The sequence below is a fragment of the Gekko japonicus genome, unplaced genomic scaffold (assembly GCF_001447785.1).
Source record: "Gekko japonicus isolate JY-2015 unplaced genomic scaffold, Gekko_japonicus_V1.1 scaffold1048, whole genome shotgun sequence".
Classification (NCBI taxonomy): domain Eukaryota; kingdom Metazoa; phylum Chordata; class Lepidosauria; order Squamata; family Gekkonidae; genus Gekko; species Gekko japonicus.
Window position 1 is genome coordinate 8,535 of NW_015166454.1, and position 11,656 is coordinate 20,190.

At 41.5% G+C, this 11,656-nt stretch overlaps 1 protein-coding gene across 1 annotated transcript in view; it reads right to left on the minus strand.

The window, feature by feature from the left end:
• The window catches only part of ADAD1 (adenosine deaminase domain containing 1), a gene marked incomplete at its 3' end in the record, with an annotated part of 10,276 nt that extends 2,354 nt beyond the window's left edge, over positions 1 to 7,922 (minus strand). The window contains exons 1-8 of the mRNA XM_015412030.1: positions 7,724 to 7,922; positions 6,918 to 7,106; positions 6,003 to 6,185; positions 4,094 to 4,147; positions 2,175 to 2,300; positions 1,941 to 2,064; positions 1,582 to 1,758; positions 1 to 66 (exon numbers count right to left, since the gene is read on the minus strand). The exon at positions 1 to 66 is cut by the window's left edge and continues 161 nt beyond it. Coding sequence (XP_015267516.1) covers positions 1 to 66; positions 1,582 to 1,758; positions 1,941 to 2,064; positions 2,175 to 2,300; positions 4,094 to 4,147; positions 6,003 to 6,185; positions 6,918 to 7,106; positions 7,724 to 7,922 — 1,118 coding nt within the window. The remainder of the gene's footprint in view (positions 67 to 1,581; positions 1,759 to 1,940; positions 2,065 to 2,174; positions 2,301 to 4,093; positions 4,148 to 6,002; positions 6,186 to 6,917; positions 7,107 to 7,723) is intronic.
• Positions 7,923 to 11,656: the final 3,734 nt, after the last annotated feature.

Genomic DNA, 11,656 nt, shown 5'->3' on the forward strand with positions numbered 1-11,656 from the left:
ACAGCAATGTGAAGAGACAATTCCTCACCAGATTCAAATGAAGATACAGAATTTGGAGTGAGGCATCTATAATAAGAATATAAACAGTCAAAGATTTTGCAGTTGTCCAACACAAGATATGTAGTCACACAGATATAAAAGCTAGGGTTTGCAAGAGAAGATGTTGGTTTATCACCAATTACAGCTATACTGAGTGCTGTACTTCAAAACAAGAAACTGGATTTTCTGTTTGACTGGTAGGAGAACAGATAGACAGGCACTAATGTCTGACAGAAGCCAAGGCTAACTAAGTCAACATCCCAAACAATACATAATTTCACCTTTTCTTGAAAATAATTCTAGCCTTAAAGTAAGAGACCCGGCCAACAGGCAACTAAACATTGAAAGACCCTGAAAATAAAGGCACAAGGGAAATTACAGGAAATCCTTCACATACTAAGGGCACTGTTACGTGTGTCACCCCCACCTAGAGTTGCTAATCTCCAGGTAATGGCTGGAGATCTTCTGCTACTACAACTGAGCTCCAGGAGATAGATACCAGTTCACCTGGAGAAAACAGCTGCTTTGGAAGGTAAGCCCCTGCCCTTCTCAGGCTTCACCCCCAAAATCGCCAGGTATTTCCTAGCCTGGAGCTGGCAATCCTGCCCTCACCTCAAGCCATGCTTTTCCTCATGACTATTGCCAACAAAACTCTTAAGTTCAACTTCTATCATTCAGTGGCCAAAAGAACCGACAGACCAAGTCATATTACATTTACTTCACATTCCAACAAAGACCCACCTAACTGAAATAAAAAAGCAAAACTGATCAATATGGCAGTGCCTCTCAGAAGTAGACAGTGAGGCCTAAATTCTGTTACTCTGTAAGTGTCCTCACCTGTAGCATTAGTACAATGTGCTGAGGAGACTGCTGCCTCCCCAAGTGTACATTAGTCCTCACTTATTTGGCGGCTGATTTGCTAACTGATCAATAAAACTTATTCAGCTTATGAAAATATTATGGCAGAACCCTTAGCCCGAAGCATTACGCCTTCACCTTGTCACCAGTATGTGGATCAGTTTTAGCTGGCATTATATGACCGTGTGAGCAAACTGCTTGGATACAACTGTCCAGTTAAACACCTATTACCAATTCTCATTGGTCAAATTTAGCTGCAAACAAACTGATACTGTTCAGTTGTTGCTGCATAAGGAATATCCTCAGAGAAACTTAAGCAGCCGTTAATGTGCCTGCTTCCCACTACTGAAGAATCAAATGAAACCCAAAGTATGAAAGAAAACTGGGGAAAACAGTATCTCTACTACTGTTGTGTAATTCAGTAGATTCTAGCAATTTTCTTTATCTTTCGAATGTTGTAACCTTTTAAATGCTACTGTTTTTAATAAAATGTTTAATAAAACTGTTTTAATAAAAACAGATAAATGCAAACCTGATTGGCTGAGTAGACTATAACACTGTATTTCATCCCATTCCCTTTATATTTAACCTTTAAATTTGTAAAAAAAAAACTCTTGAGAAAATTCAAATACCCACATGTAGTAGCGTCATACTTATAATACTTTTAATGCTTATAATACTTACATCTTGGACTTGGACTTTATCTGAGCAGATCCTTTTGGCAACTGATTCATGTAGAGAAATATATTTATATTTGGTTTTATTGCAAGTAAGTTTGATGTTGGTTCAAAGCAAAATATGGATTTCTCCATCATAGCTGGATTTTTACTGTGGTAGAGTAAAAGCTGTCTATAAAAATACCTTCAAGGAAGCAGTAACGAGAGAAGATTAACATGAAATGTTTTTAGACTTGCGCTGAAAAACAGTATTACCATTTTACAGTTTATCATTTACAGACTTGCAATGCCTTCTAGAAAAATCAAAGTTAAAATCAGTAACATCACACAGGTATAACTTCAGCAGCACTGTTGCACAATTCTTACCTAAGAAGAGAGCGCCTAGCAGTAACAATAGAATGACTATCATGCAAAATTCTTCCATCAAGATGACTGCACTGACTGTAGTTGAATTCACCTGTCCCAATAGCTACTACTTCATACTGCCTAGCTAAAAAACACAAGCGTAAACAAAAAGCTAATTAGATCAATGCCTTTTTATACACTTTTTAATACAATCGCTATATAGTCATCCTCTTTAGAAACAACCAACATGCTTACCTCTTTCTACTATAAATGCAGCCAGTGAACTGCTACAACTTTGGTATTCCGGATATTTAGCAGTTAAACTATTGAAGGTTTCCCTTACAGCTTGAGAAATCTTCTCATATGCAAGATGTGGTTCTTCTGGTAAAGTATGAAAACAAATCAAGTAGACGAGAAAAATCAAAATCCAATGTTAAGGTGTATTGAATAGATCTTGCGAGTCACACAAAAGTCAGACCATATGAACCTGTGTTCTGCCTATTGTACAAGACAAAACTTGGCATGAAAGCCAGGTAGAAAAATCAATGTAAGTTTCTTACGTAATACTTTTTGTACACACCAAAAACATAAACAATCCTAGATCTACAGAACCACCAGGAATGAAAATTAACTTATCAGAACCTTTGAGTGACAGGCTGTTCACACAGAATTCTGTGGAGAACGTCAAGAGCTTCAGTTAAGAAATGACAGTTGGGAACTGACAGTTGAAGAAGATACAGTTTAGCTCTGACTGTGGACTGGGAAAGTGGCAGAAGGAGTGGGTGGAACAAGGGGATCCCCATTCAAGCCGAAAGGGGAGATTGCTTTTTAGTTAAGAGAAGTAATCCCTGCCCAGTGGAAGGGGAGATAGTTCTAAAGAGAAGAGTGATCCCTTGGCCTGTACGAAGAAGGATTTTAGGAACTGGATTGTATGTTCCTGCCTTCTAAACCTTAAGAGCCAGTGAAACTCAAGAACCTATGCTTGAGTGTTTAAGCAGACACTGAAGAGAAAGCCTCTCTCCTCAAAGTTTCAAATACCTTGATGAAAAGCAAAAACACTTACTTGTTGGCAACATATTATCTGGATTTAGTGTGATTACAAAGTTATATATTTTTATTATCGGTTCATCAAATGGTGGAGAAAGCTATGAGGGGGCTCAGCCATACTGAACTCTCTCTCTGTATATATAAATATATATTGATCACGCGTCCTCCTACTCCTGATTCCACCTGACCTGTTCAACTCCAAATCAAATAAAATATTTTGTTTATTTTTAACTTCCAAAAGCCTCTTGTGTGTCATTACAGAAGTAAAACATAAGGAGGTGATTTTGCCTCTTCCTTCAAGTCCCTAGGCTGGGCGAGCATTGAAAGATATAATATAGTGACAGGGTGGGACAGCCACAGACCAACGAATAATAAGGACAAAAATGGGGCTACTCAGCAAGAAAGAAAGAAATAGGGGAAATCCTGGGCGTGATGGAGGGAAGAGAGCAAGATTGCCATAACTTAACTTCATATTAGTTTTATTAAATACAAGTCAAAATAAGTAAGCTAAATCAGTCTGTGCTCTACCTAGGGGACTGGAAAATTTCCCAGTTCACATTTTTCTGGAAAAATTTGTATCACTCTGCATACTGGGGTACTACTAAATTTTTCTGGTGAAATCAGGGATTACACCCTAACTACAAATTCCATATATGAAGCTGAACTGCAAGCTATCCTCTTCTCACTGATAAGAACTGTTGGAGCAAGTAAGCAAAGGGCTAGGAACTCAAAAGTTATTTTGTTAGCAGATGCACAAACATCTTTATCACCAGAAGCTGTAACAATTAGACCTTACTTGCTTCTTAAGAAACATTAATCTCAAATCCCATCACCACACACCAGCTGCAGAAGATACGCAGGGGCCTTAAACTCATCTGTAAGGTTTTTGCTAGCAGTAGTTAAAAACAAATACAGGTGGAAAAGCAAAAAATATCATTTTTAAAAAGATCTGTATTTTAATGCACTATTAGGAATCCATTTCTAAAATTTTAGTATAAAACTTTTAAATACAGCCTTGAATACTTCATCTTAAACAATACATAAAATGTTTTCACAGATATACAGTAGATGGGACCTGCGAATGCAAAGTTACATGCCTTCCAGAGAGAAAAACAGAACACTCTTACCATATGGAATCTTTGAAAGATAACCAGGTCCAGCTGTGGACTGAGGTTCAGCTACTACTGGCAATTCTGGGAGGATCTTGAGAGAACCTGCAAACATATCATATTCTAATACTGGCAAACATGCATTATGGAAGCAGATCCTTTTTGTACATCACAGTACTAGATTATTGTTCCGCAATCTCAATTTATACTTATATCAATCTTTCTTTTTACTACTCAATTAGGCATTCAGGTGTTAAAAAAAATTAAACACCACGTACAGCATCAATTTGCTAATTACATGGGAGTATATGTGTTCTTCTAAAAAAAAATTTAAATACTTTTTATTGCTTTTATGTGTGTTCTAACACAGTCACCCTGTGTCTAGGGCACGCTGGAACATCATAAATAGCTAACAAATTGAATCCAGATTAGACTGAGGTGCTGTTGGTCAATTACACAGCCCAACAGGGAGTAATGAATCAGCCTATTTTGGGCAGAGTTTGCATTCCCACTGAAGGAGCAGATTTGTAATTTGGAAGTATTGTTAGATCTGTGCCTTCAGACAGAGGCACTGTTATCTGTGGCATGTAGCTCTAAATTCTGTTGGTACTCCAGACAGCCTCTCTTTGAAAATCATTATTTGACCACAAGTAGGCACATTCTGAGGGCTATGGTGGCTCAGAGGATAAGACACTGAGCTGCAGACCGGAAGGTCTGTAGTTTGGCAGTTCGAGACCCTACTGCCATGTGATGGAGTGAGCTTCCGTCTCTGGCCCCGGCTCCTGCCAACCTAGCAGTTTGAAAGCAAGAAACTGCAAGTAGATAAAGAGGTACCACTTTAGTGGGAAGGTAACACTGTTCCGTGCGCCTCAGCATTTACTCATGCCGGCCACGGAAATGTCTTTGGAAAGCGCTGGCTCTATGACTTGGAAAAGGAGATTAGCACCACCCCCTAGTGTTGGATTCGTATAGCTTTCCAGCAAGGAAACCTTTAGGCACATTCTGATCTGATCACAACTTGGTTGGATTGCTACAATGCACTTTAGTGGGAAGGTAACACTGTTCCGTGCGCCTCAGCATTTACTCATGCCGGCCACGGAAATGTCTTTGGAAAGCGCTGGCTCTATGACTTGGAAAAGGAGATGAGCACCACCCCCTAGAGTTGGATTCGTCTAGCTTTCCAGCAAGGAAACCTTTAGGCACATTCTGATCTGATCACAACTTGGTTGGATTGCTACAATGCATTCAGCTACCTTACAATATTATCTGGAAGCGTCAACTAGCACAGCAGTGATTTGACTTTCTAGTGTAAATTACAGAGAATCCTTATCACCAGCATTTTTGGGAAGAACTCTAAGTGTTACTTACAACCCTCTATATAGTCTGAGAGCCGGGTATTTAAAGGATCATCTTCTCCCACACAGATCTCCCTGCCAAATAATGTCTCCAAGTGAAGCTCTGTTAAGCATGTCCATGACTACTGAAATGAATTGTCCCCTGTAATCAACTCACCTAAATTGCTCCATGTCTTTTATTAATGATTTGCCATCTTCTAACTTTAATCCACTTTCTTGTCCTCCCCATTTGTATTGGATTTCAACAGAATTTTGTATTTTCTGACTGGATGGAGAGGGGATTCTTAACAGCTAGGCTTTTGGTTTTAAAGATGGGTCAACCTATCTCAATATTTTTGTATTTACTGTTCATATCTTTGTACAGAAAATGCCTCAAAAGCACCAAAAAGATGCATGATACAAATATTATTTTAAAAAACTCTTGGAAAGGTAACAAGAAGTCTAGTCTGCCAATTTCTTTGGAACTCCCAATCTTAAGGCCCAGATAAAAATCCAGTGTGTGCTAGTTCACTGACAATGCTTTCCCAGGATTTCAGTGACAAAGTAGTTCAGATACTAAAGTGTATGTGCACATATGTAACTTGTACCTGTTTTTTCTACAGCTTTTGGCTCTAACTCCTCCAACTGCAACAGTTCATCAAGAGCAAGTTTTGCTGCATTTGATCTGGATTCTTTCTTGTTTTGTCCCAAGCCTGTCTTATATTGAATACCATCCACCACAGCACAAAAAGCAAAGTAAGTTCCCAAGAGATTACCTTCAAAATGCAACAGGTGAAAAATTAGGTTTTTCATTTAGCATTACATAAACGTTCACATACATGCAGAAGTTAAATAGTATACATCGCTTACAAGCATTTTATGGTACTAAATCACACCTGCATTTAAGATCCACATAGTTTCAACTCTCTCTCAGATTTCATGGGTTTTTACTAATCCCCATTTTAAACACACATCCCCAAAAGATACCACCTTGCATCATAATTTTTGAACTGAACAATAGAATTACTACAGAAAGATGGCTTTAATTTTGGGCTGATCAAATTTCCTACGTTCATCATTTAGACTATGCTCCCGAGTAGGTGGGTATTAGAAACTACTGTTGAAATGACTAGGACTTACTTCCATGTAGATTTACTTTGGGTGAAGATAATTTTAAATCCATTCTCAGCATTCAGAGTTAACATTCTGGATTTTGAAAATCAGGGAACGCAGAACTGTCAACTCTCTAAAGTATGTTCAGCAAAAATAACGGAAATACTGTATGACAACGGAACAGCAGTAAGGAATGCCCTGTTCAAATATGCACTTTAATTGAACTGGCCACTTTGTGAAATAAGCATGCACAGAACAGAACAAGTAAAGGTATTAGGTATGAGCATTCATCACAGCAGCCACTAAAGCAGCACATGCATTTCAGTACTACCACATAGTACAGATTCCAGACAAAACATTCTATTGCAAAAAACAACACCACCAGGAGTTCTTACCTGTAGCTACCGTTTCCTTTAATTCAAGCTGTACACGCTGCATCTGTGCAAACTGATGCAAAGCTGACACTGGATTTATTTCTCCTCGTTTGTATTTTACAATGAATTCCTTTGGAATTTTCTTTGGAGGAAGTGAAGTGATTGGAGCAACTGGTGTAGCTTTGGAATACTGAGGAGCAGGAAACTGCCCTATAGTCCATAATTGAAAAATAATTATAAGGAAAGAAATGAACCTTTCCACTTCAATAAAATTAAGTGAACCTAAGTGCATTGGACAGGTAGCCTTTAATAGTCAGTCACTGTTAAAATGCTCAGGTTATCAGTTTCTGCTCCCTGCTTTAAGAATACATCCCACAGGTGTTGAAAGCCAGTGACTGCTTCTCATGCTAGTTATGATTCATGCATGGACACATTTTATTTCAGAACTTCTAAGACAGCTTCGTTATGAGAAGCAGGAGTCAGTGCTGAACATCCACCTGATTGCACCAAGCACTTGTTCCACATTACAAAACAAATCCAAGAACAAAACAACCCCCTGAGCTATTACACATCTTAAAAGTATGGCATTGTAAAGCATGAAACAGCCCTACGGCAAAGCATAGCAAAGTTACCACTACCAATTTTAGCTCTATACCTGCAGTTGCTTCACCAGCCCAGCCACTCCCCCCAAAGGAGGAAAGAATAACCATCACAAATTTAAAAGCTCCTAATAGCCACAGAGCAGGGAATCCTCCCAGGGAGTCATGGCTATTCAGTTCAATTCAACGTATAAACCATAGGCTGAAAACGGCATATGATTTCAAAACCTGTGACTGGAGTCAGTTTGGATGCTAGGCTGGAGTCGTCAGCCATCTCCATAGGTGCAAACATCGCTTTGGTGTGCTCGGCTTGTGCCTGCTTGGGTGCCGAGGGTTGAACAGAAGACTGAGGCTGCGCAGGCAAGTTCTTCTTCAACATTTGGGCAAAGCTAGGCACTCTGGAAGCCTGAGGCCAGTCGCTCGCCATCTTCCTCTGCCTTTAAAAAGAAAAAAGTCACCACGTTGACTTAGCATTGAAGGGGGGGGGGATTATCTTCAGCAGCAGAGAAAAAAATAGCAGTATATGTGCCTCGCACGCCTCTGCCCGTTATCAACGGCGCAGAACCGCAGGAACGCTTGGGGGTGGGGGGAACCAACTAGACCCAAACCCGACACGATTCACCTGAACAATCCGCTCTCCAAATAAACAAAGTTACTTTAGTTCCTCTCGGGACACATTCCCAGCCGTTGAACGTGGAGAAGGCGCTCGCCAGTGGACGCAGCAAACATTTAACTTCGCTTCAACTCTCCAGATTTCTCAAGGAATAGAGAAGCGGAGTCACTGTCCCAGAAAACCAGTAGTTCCCCCCTTCCTCCAACTCTCGAACGCTCATTCACTCAAGACCCACACGACGCCCCGCATTTGAACGCCCTCCGGAGACTCAGAAGCTCCTCGAGAGAGAGTGCCGCGTTAGGGGGCGCGTTTCTTGCGAGGCGCCACTGAGCATGCGCTTAACTCTCCCCTTCTAGCAACCGCCTTGGAGTCATGTGCTTACAGATGGATGTATCTGGAGAGGTGTGCGTGCCTGCGCGCACCCCAAGGTTTAGCCCGGGGAATAAAACTTTGTTGGTCTTAAAGGTGCCCCTGGAGTCTCAGACTTTGTTCTGCTGCTTCAGGCCAACACGGCTGCCCACCTGAATGTATCTTGTGCTGGGACAGTTTGTTGCGGCGGCGGGTCAGCTTGGCCGGACTCTTCCACAGCAAATGCCGGTTCCACAGTGGCAGTAACATACGGGAAGAGTAAAAAGGAAAAGCAAACAAACCAAGGCTTGGAGATTTCTGTAAGGGAAAAAAAAATCTAAGGTTTACCTCGATGCAAGGTTTGTGAAGTTACGCCCCCCGGTAAGAACGGGGAAGAAGTCCTACAGAACCGTTCATAGCGCTGCTCGAGGAGCAAAACTTCTGCGCCTTTTATCAGGTGCCCGGCCAGGCCAAGAAGCATGTGGCTCCTTTCTGCGGTTGATGGCGGCCGTTGAGCAGTTGTTAGAAGCGAAGCGCTATTTAAAAGGAACAGAAAGCCCGAGGCCTCTTTGTATCCATCCCATTTTTCCCGGCAGCAGCTGAGCGGCGTGGCGCTTTCTTCTGAAACGTTTCAGATCCGTTTCTTTGCAGATCCTTTTCCCCGCACTACAACCTGACACGATGAAAAAGCTCAGTTGGCCCCCTCTTCTCTTCGACTAGCATCCTCTTTCGTTAACATTTAGGTTTCCTACCAAGGCATCCCATCTTTAGCTCAAACCTGCAATATGGGACTTAGATTAAGATGGGCCAGCCAACAGCACTCACTTCAGTCAGACTATTCACCAGTCGAAGATAAATGCCATGGATACAGACTGTGGAGCCTAGGACTGAGTAAGTAAGCCTATTTTTTTTTAAACTCACAGAACAAACTATGCTGTGCGATTAACAATAATGGATCTTCCATGTGGCATGGACTTCTGCCTGGATCTAAGGGGAGATGGGAGTCAGATCATTATCCTGCCATTAATAGGGTTGCCAGCATCCAGGTGGGGCCTGGAGACCTCCCCTGGAGAAAATGGCTGCTTTGAAGGGTGGACTCTATGGCATTGTACTATGCTGAGGTCCCTTCTTATATGCTCTGTCTTCTTGGTGCTTGGGGGGGTAACAGTGGGAGGGCTTCTAATGTCCTGGCCCCACTGCTGGACCTCCTGATGGCACTGGTATTTCTGGCCACTGTGTGACACAGAGTGTTGGACTGGATGGGCCTTTGGCCTGATCCAACATTGGCGTCTCTTATGTTCTTATGTTCTCCCCTCCTCAAACCCTGCCCTCTCCCGGATCCACCCCCAAAAGTCTCCAGGTATTTTCCAACCCAGACCTGGCAACCCTAGCCATGAAGCAAGTTGTTTCTGATTACTTATAGAGACCCTGTGAATTAGCAGCCTCCAAAATGTCCTTGTTGTTGTTTTTGGTCAGTCGCACAGTCGAGTCCGACTCTTTGCGACTCTATGGACCGTATCACACCAGGCCCTTCTGTCCTCCCTCATCCTCTGGAGTTTGCTCAACTTCAAAATGTCCTATCATTACATAAAATAATTTAAAAGAGCCCTGCTGGATCAGACCAGTGGTCCATCTGGTCCAACATCCTGTCTCACACAGTGACCAGCCAGTTACTGTGGCGGGCTAACGGCGTAGAAGCTGAAGATTTACCTTGATGTTGTCTCAGATTTACTGCCGCTCAATGTGGAGGTTCGCTTTAGTCACAATGGCTAGTAGCCACTGACAAACCTATCCACCATGAAATCTGTCTAATCCCATTTTAAAGCTGTCTATGCTTGTAGCCATCACTACATCATCTGGCAGTAAATTCCACATTGTAATCACTTCCTATGCAAAGTATTTCCTTTTGTCTGTCCTGAATCTACTGCCCATCAGCTTCAATGGATGCTCTCAAGTTCTAGTATTTTGGGAGAGGGAGAAAAATGTCTCTTTGTCAACTCTTTCCACCCCATGCGTAATTATATAAACCTCTATAATGTTTCCCCTTAGTTGTTTCTTTTCTAAACTGAAAAGTCCTAGACTCTTCAGCCTTTCTTCATACGGAAGGTGCTCCAACCCCCAATCATCTTGGTTGCCCTCTTCTGTACTTTTCCTAAGACTGTGCAATGTCTGTTTTGAGATATAGTGACCAGAACTGCACACAGTAATTCAAATGAGGCTGCACCATAGATCTATACAGGAACATTATAATATCAGCCATTATATTTTCAGTCACTTCCTAATAATTCCCAGCATCGAGTTTGCCTTTTTCATTGCTGCAACACACCGGGTTTAGTTACACTTTCATTGAGCTATCTACTACAACCCAAAGATGTTTTCCCCTTTCAGTCTCAGCAAGTTCAGACCCCATAAACTGGTATTTGAAGTTGAGATTTTTTCGTTCCAATGTGCATCATCTTACACTTACCAACACTGAACTTCATGTGCCACATTGTTGCCCACACACCCAATTTGTGGAGACCCTTCTGGAAAGCTTTACAGTCATCCTTGGTTTTCACTATCCAGAATAATTTTGTGTCATTTGCAAACTTGGCCACTACACTACTCACCGCCAGATCCAGGTTGTTTATGAACAAATTTAATAGTACTGGCCCCAGTACCAAGCCTTGTGGTACCCCACTGCTTACTTCCCTCCATTGTGAGAAATGGTCATTTATTCCTACTCTTTGCTTCCTGACATTTAACCAATTTTAAATGCAGAAGAAAACCTGTTCAATATTCTTTAACTCCTGAGTGAAAGGAGTCTTTGGTGAGAGACCTTGTCAAAAGCCCTCAGAAAGCGCAAATATATGATTTCTACTGAGTCACCATGGTCTACATGCTTGTTTACTTTCTTAAAGAACTCCGAAAGACTGGTGAGGCAGGACTTTCCTTTGCAGATGGCATGCTAATTTCCCCTCAGCCAGCTTTGTTCCTCTACATGCCTGATAATTCTATAATTGATTACATTTTTTCTAATTTGCCTGGGACAAGCGTTAAGCTAACTGGCCTGTAATTTCCTGGTTCCCCTCTAGAATCCTTTGTAAAGTTCAGTGTAAGATTTGCTACCCTCCAGCCTTCTGGTACAGCAGCTGAATTTAGCAAAAAGCTACATATATGGGTTAGTAGATCAACAATCTCAGATTTGAGTTCCCTAAGAA